Here is a 20,372-nt window from a genome sequence, read left to right as displayed (position 1 = left end):
TTACTGAAATACAGAAAAGTTTATTATACCTTCTTAACTAAAATTCTTCAATTTGCCCCACGCAGGCCGCCCCAGCAGTAAAACAAGTAACAGAACAACAATACGAGGAACACAGGAAACTACAGGAGAAATGGCGCGACTGCAACACTAGGCTGGTCGCACTCTAATGCCAGTGTTGCCAACTACAAACACAGTATTGCCAGGTGAAAAATTTAAACAGTATACCGAATAATTACAATTTATTTATTTATTATAATTTATTACGTGCACAATTTAATAATTTTAGTAATGTAGACTTAGTCTGCGTTATTTAGTTTCATATTTTGACACCGTACAGTATTTAGTGAGCTAAACGAATGTAGTTTACGAATTAACGATACGAATAGTTTGCAGGGTTGAAACGTAATGTCCTTTAGAGTTAGGAAGTGGATTTTAAGATCTAATGATAGTATACTCAAATTCTACAATATGTTGAGGGCAGCCAAACTTATAAAAGAAACATTAAACAATATTTAACTTAAATCGGTTGAAATAATAAATTTAATCCTGCATTCCTTTGGCCTTGTCCAATATAATTTTACTTGGAACTACAATCCTCTTATCTTTACGTTATACGAAAACGAAACGAGAACGCGTTCGCGCTCTGACTGGCCGGCTCGAATGTACCAACCAATCAGAGCGCCGAACGCGGTCTCGTTTCGATCTCGTTAAACGTATAGTAAACTCGTACTGAGGGTACTGAAAATTTTTATAGTACGTTGAACAAAGTGTAAACATAAGTTGGCTGTTCTCTAAAAAAACTTAAATAATTGCAAACAGCTTCCTATAAAGTCTTCTAGCTAAATTAAATAATAATATCTTCACTATCTCATACTATGATATTTGCTAAAATCATTACTTTTTCAACTCTAAATACAAACTACTAAACAGTATATTAACTAGAATCAAACTCTTTCACACATTTTCGAAAGTTCCTGTAATAAATAGTAACTTTAGCAGAAAAACAAAAAAAAAAAGTATGAAACGATAATAAAAAAATCTAACTGCGTTCTTCTACTTTTATAACAAGTGACATTCCTTTTAAATAATATAACAAATAGTATTAAAATAAGGCCTCAGTTAGTTTAACGGTAGCGTAAAAATATGTATAAAACCATAGACTCGCCGTATAACATAATAACAAAACTGGCAAAGGAGGACTACCGTTATTCACCAGGTGGCGACACTAGCTAGAAGTCATATTGTCCAATCACAGCAACTTTAAAAATTTAACATCCAATAGCGTGACACTAGTTGCTTCTCTATTGGACGCAAAAAAATTAAAACTCTAGCGCCACCTAGTGAGCAAAACAAACGGTAGCCCCCATTGAGTGTACTTCAGTACCTCTCAGTATAGAATGCACTAAAGTACATGGTAACTTATAGTATTGTTATAATTTATTACTTGTATTGTTAACAGTGTATGAGTGTGTCAAGTTTGTTCCAATACCGGTTAACCACATACAAATAATAAGTTAAAGGTATTTGTGAGAATGGAAAATCATTAAATAGCGGGGTTGGAGGGGGTGTCAGACTCTTACTGGCTGTATACCACCCCGTTCTAACTTCTGCCCTATGTACGGTAGTAGCATGCCTTTGGCTAGCCTTCCTGTCTCACTCATACACTGATAACACTTCGAATATATTGACAATTTGAACCAAAAAGTATAAACATAGTTTATGTAGTCGTATCTAAGAAATTACCACTCGATTGATAAATCATATATTATTAGGAAATTGCAGTATTATGTAATATATCTAAACCGTTAAGTACGTATTGACAGTTAATAGAAATTATTTTAAATTGCCAATCCAGTTATTTTGTATCTAAGCATGTTTTCAGACTTCATTTTCTATTGTATACAAAATTTTTTGCGCTGACTAGAGGGAGCCACTATAGCTTATGATCTTAATAAGATAACTATAATAAATAAGTGGCTTTTTAAACACGATTACTAAACAGAATTTTGACCCAAATGTTTATTTGTAAAATCTTTGAAAACATGCTTAGTGCTCTTAGTATGAGTTTGCTTTACATTTAAAGTAAACGAAAAGAAAGCGCGTTGGGCTCTCTGAGTAGTTGGTCCATTCGCGCCGGCGAATCAAAACGCCGAATGCGGTCTTGTTTCGATCGCGTTAAACGAAAAACAAACTTGTACTAAGGCCTCTGATTAATTAATTAAAGAAATTCTCCATGTAAAAACTGCCCATATAGTTGGTATAACTCAAGTAAAGGCTTGTACAATATGTAATGTATGTAATGAAATATTCACTATAATAATAAATAATTATTTAAACTAACTTATTATTGCACCGATTTATTAGAAAAATGTTATTATATTAATATATTTCATCTAGTTGTTACGATGTTAAATAAGTATCGCATAGTGTTTAGTTTAAAATTGTCGAGGAATTGTTGAATACACACCTACCTACTTATCGATGTCCAAACTTAACCAATCTATATTTGTATTAAATTGTAAAGTTGTATTTCAGTCGCACCTTTGATAATATTGTTCAATTATAATATTAGACCAATACATTCTTATAGCCGTTTTCACCAACCATCTCGTAACTAAGAATTACTTAATTAACTAAAAAAATCACTGTTTACTCACGTACAATAATGGAAAAAACTCTACTAGTTTTGGGTCACAAAGGGACTCGAAACTAGTAGGTATTTCCAACAGTAGGCTGTGTGACGTCGTCGCGTCTGCGAACGCTGCTCGTACTGAAGAGGCTGAAGAGTCCCTCTGTGACTCGAAACTAGTAGAGCTTTTCTGTATTAATTTACGTGAGTAAACCGTGATTTTTAGATAATTTAGTATGTCTCACGATAGTTATTATATAAAAAAATAACATTACATAGCGTGAGGGTGAGTCTAAACTAACCCTTTACCTTTACATGTTACTTAAAGGTTGATGAAAACCAAATTGTCATCAAGTACCAACTATCTTAGAGGGTCTTTAAAAAATTAAGAGAGGTGGGTGAAGACGGGCGTAAAATGTTATAAAATTGTTACATAACTTAATATCTACTGAATGTAATCTTTATAAAGCTGATGTTTCGATACAAAACGGTATTTCCTCAAAAAATATAATTCGAAAATTCACTCCATATTCTTACTTCAAATTGTTATAGTAAATTGAAAAGTGAGAATTAGTATTATAGTAATTCCATTTAGTATGTAAAAATAAATGTTTAAAGTATATACCTAGTTAATTTTAGTATTTACGTCACAAATTATTGTTTTTTCTTTTAGTTTAATTGTGTATTTCAGATGTAAAGCTTTATTATGGAAGAAATTGGGCTTCCTTTGAAACATGAACAAGTAACATCAGATACGCATTTCCAGATTAACTTTTATAAGTTCATGTGTCCATAAGATCATTAACATTTCATATGTAACCTCGCTTCGAACATTTAAACCAAAATATACATAAAATAATTATTACGCCATACTTTGCCTCTGGTCGTGTTTAAGCCGTAGAGTAAACGCTAAACTGATACTAGGGGGCGCCACTTTGTAATTAGGTCTCATACCGTGCATCATTTATATGTATTTTCTTGTTATATACGGAAATTGGTGTCGAAAGTTTTAACTTATTTTATCTGTATGTGATTTAAAGACTCAGTGGCGCCTCCTAGCAGGGTTTAGTGGTATTAAGACTCCGTATTTGGTAAACAATGGATCTGCCGCGTAGCCGTGTGTTCTAAGGTAATTTGTGGACTTGTGCGAGTGTTAGCAGCGTAGCTCGTAGGATTTTATATTAGCTTTATACTCGACGTAGCGGACCGCCGCTTATACATAATAATTATATTAAAAAAAATAAACAGCGTATGCTTCGAACTTTTTGAAAATGTACTCAAATATTAGAATCTTTTTAAACAATTTATTTCTACCATTGTTTACGCTGCGGTTTATAAAAATAAAATACTGTAATCGTAATTGTTCTATAGCACTGTCTATTTACAAAATGTAATTTTAATGTAATACGAAATATTTCGCTTTGTTCGAAAGCTACATATTTTCCGGATTTTCTCACTTTTGTGAAGCTTAATGACTGATAGGATGAAATAGAAAAAGTTACGTAGAATTTGTAGGCCGCAAATAGAGAATGGATATTTCTAGATGGTTGTTGACTTAGAACGAGCCAGTGTTGCCAACAAGACTAACATGAAATTTGCTAAAAGGCTGTTGAAAACATGCCAAAATTTTGCCAAGGCTTTATAATTTAAGCTAAAAATTATGCTAATAATTTTCGATGTCAAATAAAACGTCATTTAACTTAAAATATTATTTATTCAACATTGTTATCAAATATAAGTTAAGTTTTAATCGTGTAAATTATCAAAAAAAATATTTATATCCTGGTCTTAACGTATCTCAATCTCAATATAACGACTCGTTATATTGGCAACCAGTATTGTCACCTTAGGTCTCATGAAATGTCGACGATATTTACATCGCAAGGTATCAAGAAAGTGGTTTGTTTCATGGTTTAACTTTTATTAAATAATTAATTGATATGCTAAAAAATATGCTATATGCTAAATAACAAAAGAAAAAGCTAAACGATATAAGATTATGCTAAATATAGCATAAAATATGCTAAATTGGCAACACTGGAACGAGCGTTGCTTGTAGATGGGTTCTATATTAGGTACCACGCGTGGTTATTATAATACCAATATATTAGAAAGAAAATGTAACTGTCGGTTATAATTGAGCTGTTTATTTTAATAAAATGTCTAGGGGTAGTTTTGTTGCCAACCTCTTTATAAAAGTTGGTAAAATTCAAGTTTGGTGAGTAGCTAATGCCAAGAAATATAAATCCCAACACCATGCGTAAAAACATTTTTTTTTTTACACACTTGATCTTCGATTTTACTTGTGTTACCAATTAATAAAATATTCCCGGCAAATTATTGATATATTTCTTAGTGGCTTTGGCTTAAAATAATCGACGGTTACGTTTAAAAAAAATGTTAGTCATTAAGCGCGCTACAAAACTGACTGTATTAATATTACCGTAATACATCGATGTTATAAACCATATTTAGATCTGCTTAGAATGTATTTTGGTTTGAAATGTTATCATGGAATCGTTGATATTTTATTACTTTTATTATTTATTTCATTTAAACCTTTTTAAATGGACCGATTTCTCTGTATTGCCAACATCAAAAAATGTTACAGTGTTACCTATTTGGAATATAAACAATAAAATGACGCTTTTATAAAATCCTACCAAAACGCGTACAAAACTGTTGTAATTACGTATTTATTTAGGTCGTTATTTTTAAAACGTAGGTCAATTTTTAGAAGCCGTATGTCGGCTTTTGTGGCTTTGCCTTACCCTCAGCCAAGTTGACTCAATAAGAGCCTCTTAAGTAACGTGTCCATAAAAGAAATGCCCTTTAAAAATTACGATTCCTTTATTAAACACGTTACCTTTCGGCGTCTGTTAAAAATCCTTTCGTATTTCTTTCATATCAAAATGCCTGTTACGAGTTTGTTTTACTTTAACGAAATCGACACCATACTGCGTTTAGCCTACTGATTGGTTGATAAGTTTGGAGGCAGCCAATCAGAGCACCGAACGTCATAAACGTGTTGATTTCATTAACGTAACTCACACTGGGTGATTTCAGACAGTCATCTTAGCTAAGGGAGCAAGCCACAGACGTCGTTTCACGGCTAAATACACCCGTATCTAATAAGTTACGATATAAGTATGTAGTATGTTTGCTAGTACAAATTGTTTTAGCATTATAATAAATTAATATTATGAGGCGATTAATTTAATATACGTTATGTGTATATTTGTTTCTTAACGTCAATCCATTTAGTATGAAATTTAATTTGAATCGAGTTGATGTGTATCCAAAGAAGCTAAAACTGCTTTCATTCGTATTTTGATTGTAAACTAATGGGTAATTGAGGCTAGTTCTTCAATATGGCACGTAGCAAGAAGTGATGGATTAGATTCTGTTGAAAATTGCCTCAAATATTTGCAATATTGTACAACTGTCACAAAGTAAATCGGGAAATTATATATTTTTTTATTTGGCTACACTTAATATATAAATTATGATTACACAGATCATACAAAGAAATGTTTCTGTAACGTTGATAAAACTAAATTATTTTTAAATCAATTTTAAACAATACCACTAAAATCTATTATTATTTTGTGTTTTGTCTGTGATTTATTTATGTAACAGATTGTTTTGGTTATTATTTATTTTTTGACCATGAATAAATGATGCTTTTAACGAATTTCTCGTTATTTTATTTCTTAAAGAAATGTGTGGTAACGTGTAATAAAAATAATAAAAATGCTTGACTTGAACCTTACCCAAAGAGTCATAATAAATACAGGGGTAAGGAAAACCTTACCAACCCAGCGGGAGTAGAAATCGAGACCCCTTGCTCAGCAGTCGCACTTGTGACTATGCGTCCAGAAGTATAGTAGATCTGCATAGGGCTATATTTCACCGAAACACCATGGTGCACGGTGCACCAACAAAGTGTAGACAGCTCTGTGGAAAGTTACCCACTTGGTGTCCGCTTGGCAGCTCGGACGGCAGCAGTGATACAGGTCGCGTAGGTGTGTCACTCACTCAGCGACCAGTCACAATACCACGGTGAAATATAACGCATAACCCATACTCATTGAAGTAGATACAACTGGAACCAACAAGGTTTTTAAACTACCCTATTAGTAATAATGAATTAGACCCATCACTACTCTTACTACTATAATCTGTGACCGAATCACTGTCAAGTGTCAATAACGTCAAACTGGCAAATGTCAAAAACAATGAAATATTTTTTATGAACGAGCGTCGTCAGGATGTTGTTACGTTTGTTGTTCAAGTTTGTTACTCTTTCTATGTAAATAGTCGGTGCTCGCGTGTGTAATGTTTACTAAGATTGTATTTTTTACACTTTTACTCACAAAATTCTTTGTATACATGTATATTTGCTGTCATAGTGACTAATTGAAAGCAGTTGCATAGTTGAAACAATGCAGACACGCAAGAAATCCTGCAATGGGAGTTCGCGCCCATCTACCGGTACTAGTGGACGGACGTATTCCTGGGAGACGTGTAGGATCTGTTTAGACGATGGCGAAACACCTATATTTGGAGATAACGACATATCTCATGATATTGCCGAATTTGGACAAATCAAAATTGAAAAGGACGATAACCTACCACAGTCAATATGTGAGCCTTGTCTATCTTTGCTAAAATCGGCTATACTCTTCAGACAGACAGCTAAACTATCGGAAGACATAATTAATAAACGTAAACATGAAATATTTAAACGAACCAAAACAATAAGTTACACAGATAACGAGTCTGAAGATTTTGAGAGAAAATATGATGAAGAAATTGATATAAAAACAGAATATCTTGAGTTCGAGTATAGTTCGGATTCTAGTATAGACATTGGCAATTTTGAATCTAAAAGTGAAGTTTTCGATGAAGAAGGTAGCACCAGTCGTAATCATACAATATCGGAAGGACAGGAAAGTGAAGATGTCAGGGAATTTTGTACTGATACAGATAATTGTGATGAATCTTTGGTTGAAACAAATGAAAAAGAAGCAGATAACGAAATGATAATGATCATTGTTTCGGACAAAGATAAACAAAAATTAAACAATCAGTCAACCAAGATTGAAATGGATAGTGATACTAAGCCTAAGCAGAAAGAACAACTATCAGAAAAAGGAAATACAAATTTAACGGAGTGTGAAGTTTGCCGTGAGATGGTTTCTAAATTGAATTATGAAGATCATTTACAAGAACATCGGAAGAAATATGTAGACACTTGTAACAGAAGACATGCTAAAGTCGAATGTAAACAATGCGGTAAGTGTGTTAGCAAGGCATATATCAAACTCCACATGAGGATACTTCATGGCACACCCGAGGAACAAGCAGAGTGCCAAATAAAATGTGAATTTTGCGATCGCAACTTTAACCGTAAATACTATGCAGATCATGTCAAGAGAGTGCATGGCCTTCAAAAAAACATAGATCAAGAAGAAGCAAAATATATTACATGTCCGGTGTGTGACAAAGAAATTAAAGAGAGTAAATATGAAGCACATGTAGCAGGGCATGGTGGGCGGCTTAAGCAGTTCATTTGTGATAAATGTGGGAAAGTGTTTAAGCATCCGTCCGCTTTTAAAACTCACTGCCTTACCCATGGTAGTGAATTGAAATACAAATGTCAATTCTGCCCCTACAGGGGGTTACATCTGGCATTACTCAAAATTCATGTGAGGACGCACACTGGTGACTATAATTACAAATGTACAGAGTGTCCAGCTCGATTTATAACGAAGAGTAACTTGTCGAAACATCTTCAGAGGCACAAAGCTCCGAGTAATTTTAAATGTGAAATTTGCGGTAGATGTTTTTACTCAAAACGAGATCTTGAGAAACATGCTAAATGTGTACATTTGTCGTTAAAAACTCATGTATGTGACACTTGTGGTAAAGGGTTTGGACACAGAGATAATTTGTTGTGTCACCAGTTAAAAATTCATAAAAGAGATAAGTCCGGTCGCAAAGGCCGCATGCCTTCCTATCTGAAAGTAGACTCACAGAAACTTGAGTAATGTTAACCCATCATAAATTCATAATTTATAATTCAAAGCTTTAATACATTATGTGTGGACTTAAGTTCATAGCATAACATAAATAAACACATACATACGTCCCATAGAGCAGAAATTATGCATGATAGCCATACACTATAGCATAAATTGGATCTCCTACAACTTAATGTGATATTCTTTACAGTACAAAATATGACTCACTTATTCTAGGTGAAGTCGGCCTGTTTTTAGATAATAAATATTATATTGAGCTGTTCAGCATTCTCTTGTTTCTAAATATGTACCCTAATAGGTGATGGTATGACCAATAGCCTTTTAATGTAGGTATTTGGTTTGAACATTTTTATAGTTAGAATTCCAAATTATGTTTTTCAATAAAATTATATTTTTAACTAGAAGTATTTTATTAGTCACCCTTTGAATAGACAGGCAATGGTGCACATTTGAAATGTAACCTACTTTCTGCCAGTTATGTTATTAATCCCAATTAAAGAGCTAGATAGGTAAGCAATAGTATTTTGCATTACATGGCACATGGTTCCGAACTTCATGTCCCTGCTGAAAAGTCCCGTTAATACTTTTCCTTACCTGGGAATTGAACCCATTTCCAAAGGCCCATGTGTTACACTTCGATATAAACTACAAAGAACATTAATTAAGATATTCAGGCTGGAAGTTAACAATAATTACGACAGAAATTGGTTACCAAATCAGGAAAATTCTATTACTCCATTCAAAATAGTTCAGTAGGTAGATGACCCAAAAATAAACCAGGACAGGAAAAATAATATGCGACTCTGGTGTTGCGTGCGTGCGTTGCGTGTCCATGGTCGGCGCGTATCGCTTACCATCAGGCATCAGGTGATCAGTATACTTGTTTACCTACTTAATGCTTTTCCATAAAAAAACAAGGACCACCAAGGTTTCGACCAGTATGTGCGCAAAAGACAACAAGCATGGACAAGAATAATTTGACAATTGACAGTGACAGATTGTCACACACCGCTTGTTTTGTTTACATTTTTACGTCAATGGTTTGTTTTGCAAATAAATTCAATTTCTAATAAGCTTTAAAGAATTACCATTATTCATAATAATAAACGCAGCGTCTGCAGCAAATAACTAAAAGTGAAAGTATGTTAACATTATACTATTTAATGAAAAAGTCCAAAAACAAAACCAAATTAAACCCTATCGAATATTTAAAAATTATCGATGAAAATAAAAATAAACGATTAAAATTAAGTGAAAATTTGTCATCCAAATGTAGGGTATGTTTAAGGGAAGGCGTTGTACCGATATTCGGGACAGAAGACACTGCATTTATATTAGAAACATTACTATGCGTGGCGAATGTGGAAGCGAAAGAAAATGATGGAAATCCGAAGTTTCTATGTGACATGTGCCATGATTTTATTAAAGGAGCTGCCTTATTTAGGAAAATAGCGAGAGACACTGAGCAATTCCTTCAGCAGCCAGTTAAAGAGGAGGTTGTTGATGAACAGGACCAAGCTTTCGATCAAGACCATGACGCTAGCGAAGGTAGCGTTCATGACTCCAAACCAGCAGAAGATTGGGATATTGAAGATACCAGTAAGGTGAAAGCTGAAAAACCCGTTAAAATCAAATATACACCAAAAGTAACATGTAACATTTGTCACAAAGTCATCAATAGGTCTTATTACAAAGAACACATGACAATGCATGACCCTGACCACAAGAAGTATATTTGTGATGTGTGTGGAAAGTCATTTCGGCTGAGATGTGCGTACCACAACCACAGTTTGAGACATGGCAAAGAGTTTCCATATAAATGCCAGTTGTGTCCATACCAGGGAAGATATTCAGAGCTACTTAAGACTCACATGAGGACGCACACTGGGGACTATAGGTACATGTGTACAGAATGTCCAGCCAGGTTTCTGTTCAAGAGTAATTTGAACAGCCATGCATTGAAGCATAAAGAGCCACAACTCCAGTGTGATGCTTGCAAAAGGGCCTTTCACACAAAGTTGATGTTACAAAGGCATTATGAAGCGGATCACTTGGGTATCAAGAATCATGTTTGCAATATCTGTGGAAAAGCATTTGGCTACAGAAATGCTATGATGAAGCACCAGAGACATGTACACAAGAGAGCTAAGCTCCTGTTTGGTAGAATGCCAGCTTATTTAGAGGCTCAGCATAGCAACTAAGATATTATAAGTAATTTTACATAATGCATTAGTATTCTGATCTCTGTAAAATTATGTAATTTAAACATACCTAATCAATAAATATTAAATTATTATTTATTTTTTTATTTATCATATTATTTCTTAATTTTTTCCACCTAGTTTCTAAAATTACACACTAGATTGCTCTGTGATGTCACAATATAGATAAAAGGAATCTGATCCAGAGCTGCGGACTACCTAGCGGGTTTACCGGGGCTCTGGGTCGAAAAGCAGGAGAAGGAACGGGGTGGTTTTTAGTCTTAAGAGTCTGACACTCCCTCTCGCCTTGCCCAAGGCGGGAGAAGTCATTGGATGATTTTCCCCCCTCAAAAAAAAAAAGATGAAAGGAATGAAAGTGCAGAAAAAGAAATTATGGTATTTAACTCTTCACCTAATCTCTATCTTAATGGTGGATAGTATCATCATGTCGGGTATCAAATTATGAATTTACATTTTATTTGCTGTGCTATCTCATTGGTTTAGGTCAAAATTTTTTGACAAAGGCGGCCGGTGTATAGCATTAGGCTCACCATTTATTACAAAAGAGTCATACATTGGTTTTCAGGTGATGTTTTATTTTTATTGAAAAATCCAGCGTTTCAGTAAGTGCGAAATGTAAAACTTCCTCAGAACCTATTCTATTTCTCTATGGTTAGTAGATCCACCAGAGTTGACCAGAGATTAAACTCATCCGTTATCAACGTGACATTGACACATTAATTCTGTGATAATATTGTAAACAAATACAAAAAAATATACAAGTAAACCAAACAATCACTTAATATTATAGTGCGATGTCTGGTTCATATTTCATGTTGAAATTCTTGAAAAATATACAAGTTCAGAAACAGCGTAAGTTACACCAGAATCAAAATGCTCTTGATAGCCCCGATAATGATATAAAAATGATCAGGACCGGTAAAAAATGCAGAATATGTTTGAAAGAAGGTACCAAACCAATTTTTACATCAGATAGTAACTCTGATATTGCAGAAGCGATCCTAACATTTGGGGGCATAGAAGTAAGCGAAAATGATGATTACCCGAAATATTTATGTCCGACGTGCCATAATTTTCTTCAGGATGCTTTGGCTTTTCGGAAATCAGCTCAAGAGACAGATACACTGCTTAGACGACCAACAGTTCTAGATTCAGAAGAAGAATCAGACGCCGTCAATGATGGTGATGTCGACGATACCTTCGAGCCAGTTATTCTTGAACAAAAGCGTAACTCATACCCCTGTAACCTATGCAATCTCAATTTCAAATCATATGATGAATTATTAGCACATAAAAACTCAAGAACTCACAAAAAAGTTCGTATACAATGTCCTTTGTGCTTCCGACTATTGACTGCTCAGTTATATAAAAAACATTTACTCAGGCACCAGTCTGCATCTCATCTAGTCTGTGACACCTGTGGCAAATTATATCGTAAAGATAATTTAGTCAGGCATTTGCAGCTGCACAGTTTTGAGCTGCCCTTTGAGTGCAAGGTTTGCCCATATAGGGGGAGGTTTCTGGAATCCCTGAAGATACATATGCGAACTCACACAGGTGACAAACCTTTTTCGTGTGACAAATGTGAATTAAGATTTTTAACTCGAAGCAACTTGAACAGACATCTATTAACTCATAAAAAAGAGAGGCCATTCAAATGCCCTGAATGTGGAAGAGGGTTCTACACTCAGAGGGATATGGACATACATTTTCAATCTGATCATGCTGGTCTTAAAGATTTTGGGTGTAGAGTGTGTGGTAATAAGTATGGAACCAGAAAGGCACTAATGAGACATGAGTTGAGGGTGCATAAGAGAGATAAAATGACAAAGGGGAGATTGCCATTGTATTTACAAGCTGAGTATCAGAAACAAGATGAAGCAGTGGATTGAGAAAGATAAATTAATAATAAATTAAAGTACTATATGTATATTTAGTATCTATTTGATATGTACTTTGAATTTTTGATGTATAAAGAAACATGTTAGACTTGATGTAGGATTTGTGACTAGTATGAAATGTAGTTATATAGTTGGCTAGAAGTAGTTTTAAATAAAAAGTATTAACTATCTAAAAATTAAACCATAAAGTTTATTGCATCAATATTTATTTCAAGAAGTGTAAGTAATATCTGTAAGTACTTAATGTTTTTTAATACTTTCAATAAATATTTGAATCAAATATTATAATCTGATTGGACTAGAATGCTTTATAGATCATTGGTTATAAATATTTGGCTTTAAACCTAGAGTTTACATAGACAACACTTAATACATTGGTAAATAAAATCACACACATTAAATATAACTCTTGGTGATCTACTGAACAATGGAAGATTTCATAGTAACTATTTTAGTATAAATATCTAAATAAAGGCCACTTTATCACTTAAGTTACATTTATCGGATGGACACAAACAATGGGCAAGGCTTTTATGGCATTCTTAAATTACAATGTTTCTTATTTTACAAAACTGAATTTAAAATGAACATGTTCATTACAGTTAGTTGTGTTAGAAGTATTCTAAGAGCTGTCCTATTTGCTGAGGTGTCATAAGAATACAGTAATGCATTATTACATAGATGTATAATAAAGTATCAGTTAAATTACTATTTTAAAAATATAGTCAAGTAAAAAATTAAATGTTTAAAAATTGTATTATTTAGTTATGATTGTGTTGCATACATTTATGTAAAACTGATTTGGCAAGAGTATGCATAAGTACTGACTAGAAGTTAAAATCTTAAAATACTTATTTATTAAAATACATGTTTTTTTTTTTACTATAATAGTGAACTGGTATAAATAAGTTCACAGTCTTGTAATATAAGTAACAAAATAGTTTTATAAGGACTCATATTTCTTCCAGAATAGAATACTTTCAAAATAACAGTTTAACATGTGTTTGTGCCTCACACAGTATTTCCAAATCTTGTGCCACATCTAAAATACGTATTTTCAACCAGAATAACTTCATAAAAATGCTTAACAAGAATATATCCTGTAGATAAAATAGTAATAACAATATGTTTCAATAAGTAATAAACATTAAAACTTTGGAAACGGTAAAAAAGAGTGTTTCTTTTTCTCCATTCATTACTAAATTCAAAATGTATTAATAACTAGTAAAATAACAGGACTCAAGCAATATACTGGCTAAAGTACAACACAAAAGCTTTATAAATATATTAAAAATGTTTAAAAATTTAGCCAGTCATCATATTTAGGCTTACACTCAATATTATAACACTATATTGCAAGGCTTTGTCTAGAATTGCCTTTAAATATTGGCCTGCAATAGCACAAAATACTTATTACTAACCTCTTTGCTTTATATTCATATTTAAAAAAATATGTATGTTATTCAACTTGGCATCACATCTTAGAAAATGCAAATGCCTGCACATTCCATAAATAATTTTATGAGTCATGAATTTTGAACAGATATGAAATTCAAACAGAATGATGTCATAACATTAATATTATGCTAATATAGTCATATATCTTTGGTCTTATTTTTAATTTTAAGTAAGATGAATCTCTGTCTTTTTGACTTAATTATTATTTGTCACTGAAGGCAGTATAATTAGGATAACAGTAGGTAAATAGGGATTATTTCTTAAAATACTCTTTGTATAAAATTTTGTGAACAATACTGGCCTAAAAATAGTGCTAAAGGCACACTGTCCCTTGTGGAAGGTACATATTATTACAACATTGTACTTTTTAGTCATATGAGGGTCCTCGACAAAGGGAGACTATGAACATGGACGCGAATACAAATTCTAGCATCTGGATGCAAAGCATTAGAGTACACCAGATGTACTCTATTCTCAGGACCACAACTTGGAAGATGAGGAGGTACATCACACCCATTATAGATGGCACTGTCAGTAGCACTGAGAATATTACTGGTAGATCTGAAAAATATTAAGTAAATTGTTAATTTTAATAAAAATCACATAGGTACAGCTTGTTCCTAAACTCGACTTCCAAATAGCACCAGATGATGGGCAAGGTTTCAACAGTTGTCAGTCATATAGTTTTTAAATTACAACTCCTATTATAGTTTTGTTAGTCATAGACTTATGTGTTATTCACAAATAAGTACACCCTGTGCCAGTCTATTGACTCTTGTTGCTATAGTTCACTTCAGTAATCTGCTTCATTCTCATATAGAATGTAATTTTTTGACAAACCAAGTTTTCTCAATACATTTTTTACCTAATTAAAGTTACTGTACTTTCTGAAAAAAAAAAAATAGTACTGCACTAGTACTTAGTGACAAATTTTACCAAAGATGGTGTAGTAACTCTTTAACCGTGAATATTTCACAAATATTATCATTTACATTCTTGCTAACTCATTGTAATTTTAAAACTATACCATTCAGATTTTTTTATATTTTTTGATAACTGTTGGAACCTTGCTGATCATCAAGTGCTATTTGCATGTCCACTTCAGGGACAGCTTGTATAATTGGTATTTACACTTGATAAAATATTCAATGATTGCATTCTAATGTATAATTCAATTAAATAAATAAGTTTTTATACATAATTCAGGTGTTCTACCACTAACCCACTTACCTTTCTCACTAAGACTTCCTTTACGCCCCAGTATAAGGCGGGCCGCTTCAATAATGAATAAGCTAACAAGTACTCCATAATCTCGCCCTATTTTCGTTGGATCCTTGTCTACTTCATATTTCTCAATAATTAACACTGACTTCAGAATAAGAGTACCCAGTTCACATGTCGCAAATAGACCGAAATAAAATGAATTTATGTATAGCAGAATTTCGTATGCTAAACTCGAATTAACCATTTTTCAAGTACGTATTTTTGTTTCTTTCAGTAAAGTTATCTGACTAATTAATAGAAACAAAGGAACTACCATAGGCACACACGATATTGTTATTTAGAAAATGATTCTCTAAACCTATCCCGAAAAAGAAAATTATTTAAAAATAGAACTCTCAGCTCGGGAGGGGACAAAATAAAAATGACAATGACAGACGTTCGTGATTGGAGAACATTAGACATTTGACAGTATTGAAAGAGTATTGCTAGGATACAATAATAGCCACAACATTAATATCGGCTGGTTTCATCAGAATTTGATAAGATACTATTAAGAGTATTCGATAATGAGTCCATTAATCCAGGTGATACTAGGTAATTAAATTCACATTAGCAATGCTAATTTTGCATGGACTAATCTTATCTAGAGTACGTCAATGACATAGTTATATTCTAATTTGATAATTAATGGCAATACTAAAGTAAAGTGCAACGGCCGACGCCAACGAGGGAGGTCGTGTTGCACGTGTTTTTGCTTTTTACTGTAATGCAGTTGTTATGAATAAAAAACTTTAAATTAGGTTTAAAAAGTGCCGGATTTATAATAACTGACTAACGTTACAGCTCCACCTGTATATGTTTTGGTAAGTGTTAAAATTTTAATGTAAAGATGACCACGCGCTCAGTAGGGCACATTTTAAATTGTCTTTTTAGATTGTAACGGGATGATATCTTTTTATTTAGTTTCTAAGTTTGTTGTGTGTGTCTAACTGTGATGGGAGAGCAGTTTATTCTGTTACACTAGTGATAAATGGACGTGTTGTTGCGATAGAATACCGTATTTTCTTATCTCATGAATGTGGTCTAAGATACCAGTGTTTTTTTTAATAAAAAACCTTTTTTTCTCTCTGGAAGTTGATGAACATAGAAGTACAGCTTTAGAAAGTTCTGTTCGCATTTCTTTTATTGAATTATTTCAAGTGACTTAGGTAAGGTTATATCTTAGTTTACAATAAGTACATGTTAGTATTAGCTATTTAATAATATTTAGATTCTAGTCAGATAAATTAAATAAAAGTAAAATATTATATCCTGGTTATGTGTCATGTGTATAATATTAAAAACCAAGTGGTATAATTTTTTTCTGAATGAAACATGATTTACCTAGTATATAAAATAATTAAAAATACATTTTCAATTATACCTAATTAGAAAATGATATACTTAACAATTTAATGATTTTCATTGATAAACCTGAGTATATAAATAAGTATTAGTTATTTAAACACATCTTTTTTCTTGCTACTTAAACAAACACAAGAAAAATAAAACATTATCTATTTTAATTTTTTGACACAAATTCATCTTAAAATCATAAAATATAATATAATTGTATGTATTGACATACAATTCAAAACATTAAAAATAAAAATATTATTTTTTTCCATTCGACTGACACAGATCAGATGCACATCCTGCCTATTATATTTCACACAAAGAGTCAAGTGATTCATATCCATTATAATGACTTTCTTTGTACATGCACAACATACACAATATTTATTATAAGCACTCATATTAAAATAACCTACTTATTCACAATATATGTGAATATGTTTTGGCTACTATAAACAAAAAAAAAGTAAGCTTTGCTTTACAATAAATTCAACCTTTGCTCTTTGATAAAAGAACTTAGTTTTGTTTAATTAATTCATGAAAGAGTATAGTATATAATTATGTGAAATAGTTTTCCCTAATTCACAATATTTTACCTGTTTCATTAACCCATTACAGCATAATATTCGATAAATCGGACACTAGAAAATTGTATGTATTGTGAAGTATTCTTCTTTTAAGGATGAAGTTAATTTTTGTTTTTGTATATCAAAATGCATCATTTGTATGGGTTTAATATTATCCTTATTAAACTTGTAATTGAAAACTAACTGTTATTGGTATTAGGCTCACCTACTATATTGCACTTAATATGTAACTTATAACACAAATTGGTGAAAATGGATCATAAGTTATACTGTTTTGTTATAAAATTAATATTTGTAATGAATTATTAATTGAAGAAGTTATTACCTTGAATTTTATCATGTCTTGTAATACAGCAATATAATTAGGTATTCAATAAGGTCATATTCAGATATTTGATTAGATAGTATAATGTTGTTTTTATAAGATAAATGTTGCTTAGTGAATATATTTTACTATACACTGGAAGTAGGTATAGGTAGGTAAATAGTTTCGAGACATACTTAGTTATTTGTATTATTAATTAAGTTAAAATTGTCGAGTTATTTTCATAACATAACAGGTAATAATACCTTATATACTTTTCATTGTCTGCTTATAATTATTATATTTTTTGTGTAGTGTATTTTTTTTAAGAACATCTCCTATCTGTTCTGTGGTACCTAAAACTATCGACCTGTGACTTAAAGAAATATTAAAATTCATCTTATCTTATACTATTATATAAAGCTGAAGAGTTGGTTTGTTTGAACGCGCTAATCTCTGAAATTACTGTTCCGAATTGAATAATTAATTTTGTCTTGAATAGTCTATTTAGCGAGAAAGGTTACAGGCTATAAAACATCACACTATGATCAATAGGAGCCAAGCAGAGCGGGTGAAACCGCACGAAAGTCGCGAGTATAATATAATATAATAAAATAAGAAAAGAGTGATGTATTCAGATACTATAGGTTTTTGTTGTGTAGAAACTACATACATAAATTGAGCCAGAAGCCATGTAAATGACCCTTATCTCCTAACTCATTAAGAATAATTTGGCACGGGCGACGTCGAACACGTAATTTGAGGCCATTTAACGAAAGTACAATTCTAGATAATTATTTACTGAACTCTGTAAGATAATGCTGGCTTCCTGTTGGCATAAGAACTCCTTGTTTCCACAATTTCTTCGTGGGAGGTTAAATGTCAACTAAACTTATTTGCTATTTATAACTAGGACTGAGAATAAAGTTTTATCGTCTGTCTGGAGGATTTATTAAAAAAAATGGCCATTTTTTTAAAGTCGATTTTTAAAGTTATACACGTCACATTTACGTACGGAAAAATGCGTTAAACTAATGTAGAAGTGACGTAGTTCGTCTAGTTTGCTAGCTCCTAAACTTAATTTGTTTAAACAAGCAGCTTTCTAATTCTTATTTCGACAAAACTATGTAACTATGTAAATCACGGGCTTTATAAGTTAAGATGTATCCTTTTTATACCCTGTCACCATCTCTATTGACCATAATGAACATAGTTTGATACGAATGATGCATTTTGATTTGATATACGAACAAAAACGTACTTCATCCTTAAAAGGTCATTAACATGTCCACAAAAATGATCCCTTGGGCTACGTAATAAAGTTGCTTTTCCTGTCACTATCGACATGTACTTACGAGCGTAAAATTGATACATTTTTGAGCACCATGTATTAGCTGTATAGTTTCTGTTTTGAATACAATGGCCGGATGAAAGAGGCGTTCGAAAGTTGAGTAAGACAGTCTAAATAAATTCTTTGCATACATAAAAATGTTCTTGGTACGTTCAAAAACATGTAAAACGTAGTATGTATCAAAGTATGGAGTTATGAAATCTCGTTCCAGAATTTGTCCTAATCTTTGTTTAAGTAGGTTGTTTGCTTTGCACCTACACTCTACACGGCATAGCGGAAGACACATCTGTGCAAATATCACGTATAAACGTAATTTTCTTCACTTATTTTTTTTTTACAATATTGCAAAACAAAAAGTTGTTTAAGAAAAAAGTATACATAAAAACTTGATGTTCTGGCATCCATACTGGGAAAGTCTTTTCGTTGATTTGAAACTTAGAACCTTTGCTATAAAACTAGGAAACGTTGCCCATATTAGGTGGTGGAAAGCATCCTTAGGAAAAGATCGTAATTTTAATGTCACTCAAACATCCACTCAACACATTTAAGTACAAACATTTTAGTTCTGATTCTATCATCATAATATGGACTGCTAATTTCAAGTAATTTGATCAATAAACATTACTATGTCTGAGGAATGCTTGTGTGTACAGTTTTGTGTGCACTTAGCTCGTTTTTCAGCTCGTCAGCCACTTTTCGCGTTGTTTTGGTTTATGCTTTCGTCAAGCAAAATAACAACTACCTAACTAGTTCGTTGTTATTACAAATTAACTGTATGCACAACCAAATATAAATTTAAGTCTTATATTGCGGTTACATTCAAACCAAATGATTATTTTCCTTACAAGGACATTTCCACGATATAACTCATGTATGATGCCATTTAATAATAATATAATATTTTATCCTTCCTCAAGAGTGTAACTTTCAACTGCGACTGTGCAGTTAGTTAGTTAATTAATTGTTTTAAAATTAACCGACAGTTGTCGTATATCGTGCGATGGAACGAATCTCATATGATAACGTTAGTGTTGATTTTAAATGTGGAAGAATGGTAAGGTAGAGGATGACTAAGTAAGAGATGGATGGATTGTATGGTGAATGAGTGAATATATGTATTATATAGTAATAGATTTTGACAGAGACTGCCTCGTTGGCGAGTGGTTACAAATGCGATTGCCGGGTAAGGGATCTCGGGTTCGATTCCCGGGTCGGGCGAAGTATTACTGGGCTTTTTTTGGCTTTTCGAAAATT

General features: G+C 32.5%; 6 protein-coding genes across 11 annotated transcripts in view; 5 read left to right on the top strand and 1 right to left on the bottom strand.

Annotated features, from left to right (window-relative positions):
• Positions 1–6,323, top strand: part of LOC118270266 (phosphatidylinositide phosphatase SAC2) — a 37,273-nt gene extending 30,950 nt beyond the window's left edge. For 5 of the 6 annotated variants that reach the window (XM_050698143.1, XM_050698142.1, XM_050698141.1 and 2 more), the window contains one exon: positions 66–6,323. In XM_050698143.1, coding sequence (XP_050554100.1) covers positions 66–167 — 102 coding nt within the window. In that variant the 3' untranslated portion in view covers positions 168–6,323. The remainder of the gene's footprint in view (positions 1–65) is intronic. The other variant, XM_050698140.1, reaches the window with a different exon arrangement.
• A 530-nt stretch (positions 6,324–6,853) lies between these two features.
• Positions 6,854–9,074, top strand: LOC118270669 (zinc finger protein 888-like). The gene has a single exon (XM_035586404.2). It carries the CDS (start codon positions 7,075–7,077, stop codon positions 8,680–8,682), a length of 1,608 nt encoding a protein of 535 aa, XP_035442297.2. The 5' UTR covers positions 6,854–7,074; the 3' UTR covers positions 8,683–9,074.
• Positions 9,075–9,677: 603 nt separating this feature from the next.
• Positions 9,678–10,972, top strand: LOC118270368 (zinc finger protein 714-like). The gene has a single exon (XM_035585938.2). The coding sequence runs from the start codon at positions 9,819–9,821 to the stop codon at positions 10,875–10,877; it is 1,059 nt and encodes a 352-aa protein (XP_035441831.2). The 5' UTR covers positions 9,678–9,818; the 3' UTR covers positions 10,878–10,972.
• Positions 10,973–11,581: 609 nt separating this feature from the next.
• Positions 11,582–13,971, top strand: LOC118270588 (gastrula zinc finger protein XlCGF17.1-like). The gene has a single exon (XM_035586218.2). The coding sequence runs from the start codon at positions 11,693–11,695 to the stop codon at positions 12,788–12,790; it is 1,098 nt and encodes a 365-aa protein (XP_035442111.2). The 5' UTR covers positions 11,582–11,692; the 3' UTR covers positions 12,791–13,971.
• LOC118270271 (uncharacterized) lies at positions 12,989–15,907 on the bottom strand. The gene is made up of 2 exons (XM_035585784.2): positions 15,488–15,907; positions 12,989–14,818 (listed from the first exon to the last, which is right to left on the bottom strand). Exons 1-2 carry the CDS (start codon positions 15,723–15,725, stop codon positions 14,625–14,627), a joined length of 432 nt encoding a protein of 143 aa, XP_035441677.1. The 5' UTR covers positions 15,726–15,907; the 3' UTR covers positions 12,989–14,624.
• Positions 15,908–16,174: 267 nt separating this feature from the next.
• LOC118270269 (equilibrative nucleoside transporter 1) overlaps positions 16,175–20,372 on the top strand; it is a 43,101-nt gene continuing 38,903 nt past the window's right edge. The window contains exon 1 of the mRNA XM_050698153.1: positions 16,175–16,344. The gene's annotated coding sequence lies outside the window, so the exon portion shown is untranslated. The remainder of the gene's footprint in view (positions 16,345–20,372) is intronic.

The sequence above is a fragment of the Spodoptera frugiperda genome, chromosome 13 (genome assembly GCF_023101765.2).
Source record: "Spodoptera frugiperda isolate SF20-4 chromosome 13, AGI-APGP_CSIRO_Sfru_2.0, whole genome shotgun sequence".
Taxonomy (NCBI): Eukaryota; Metazoa; Arthropoda; class Insecta; order Lepidoptera; family Noctuidae; genus Spodoptera; species Spodoptera frugiperda.
This window is presented reverse-complemented; position numbering and strand designations above follow the sequence as displayed.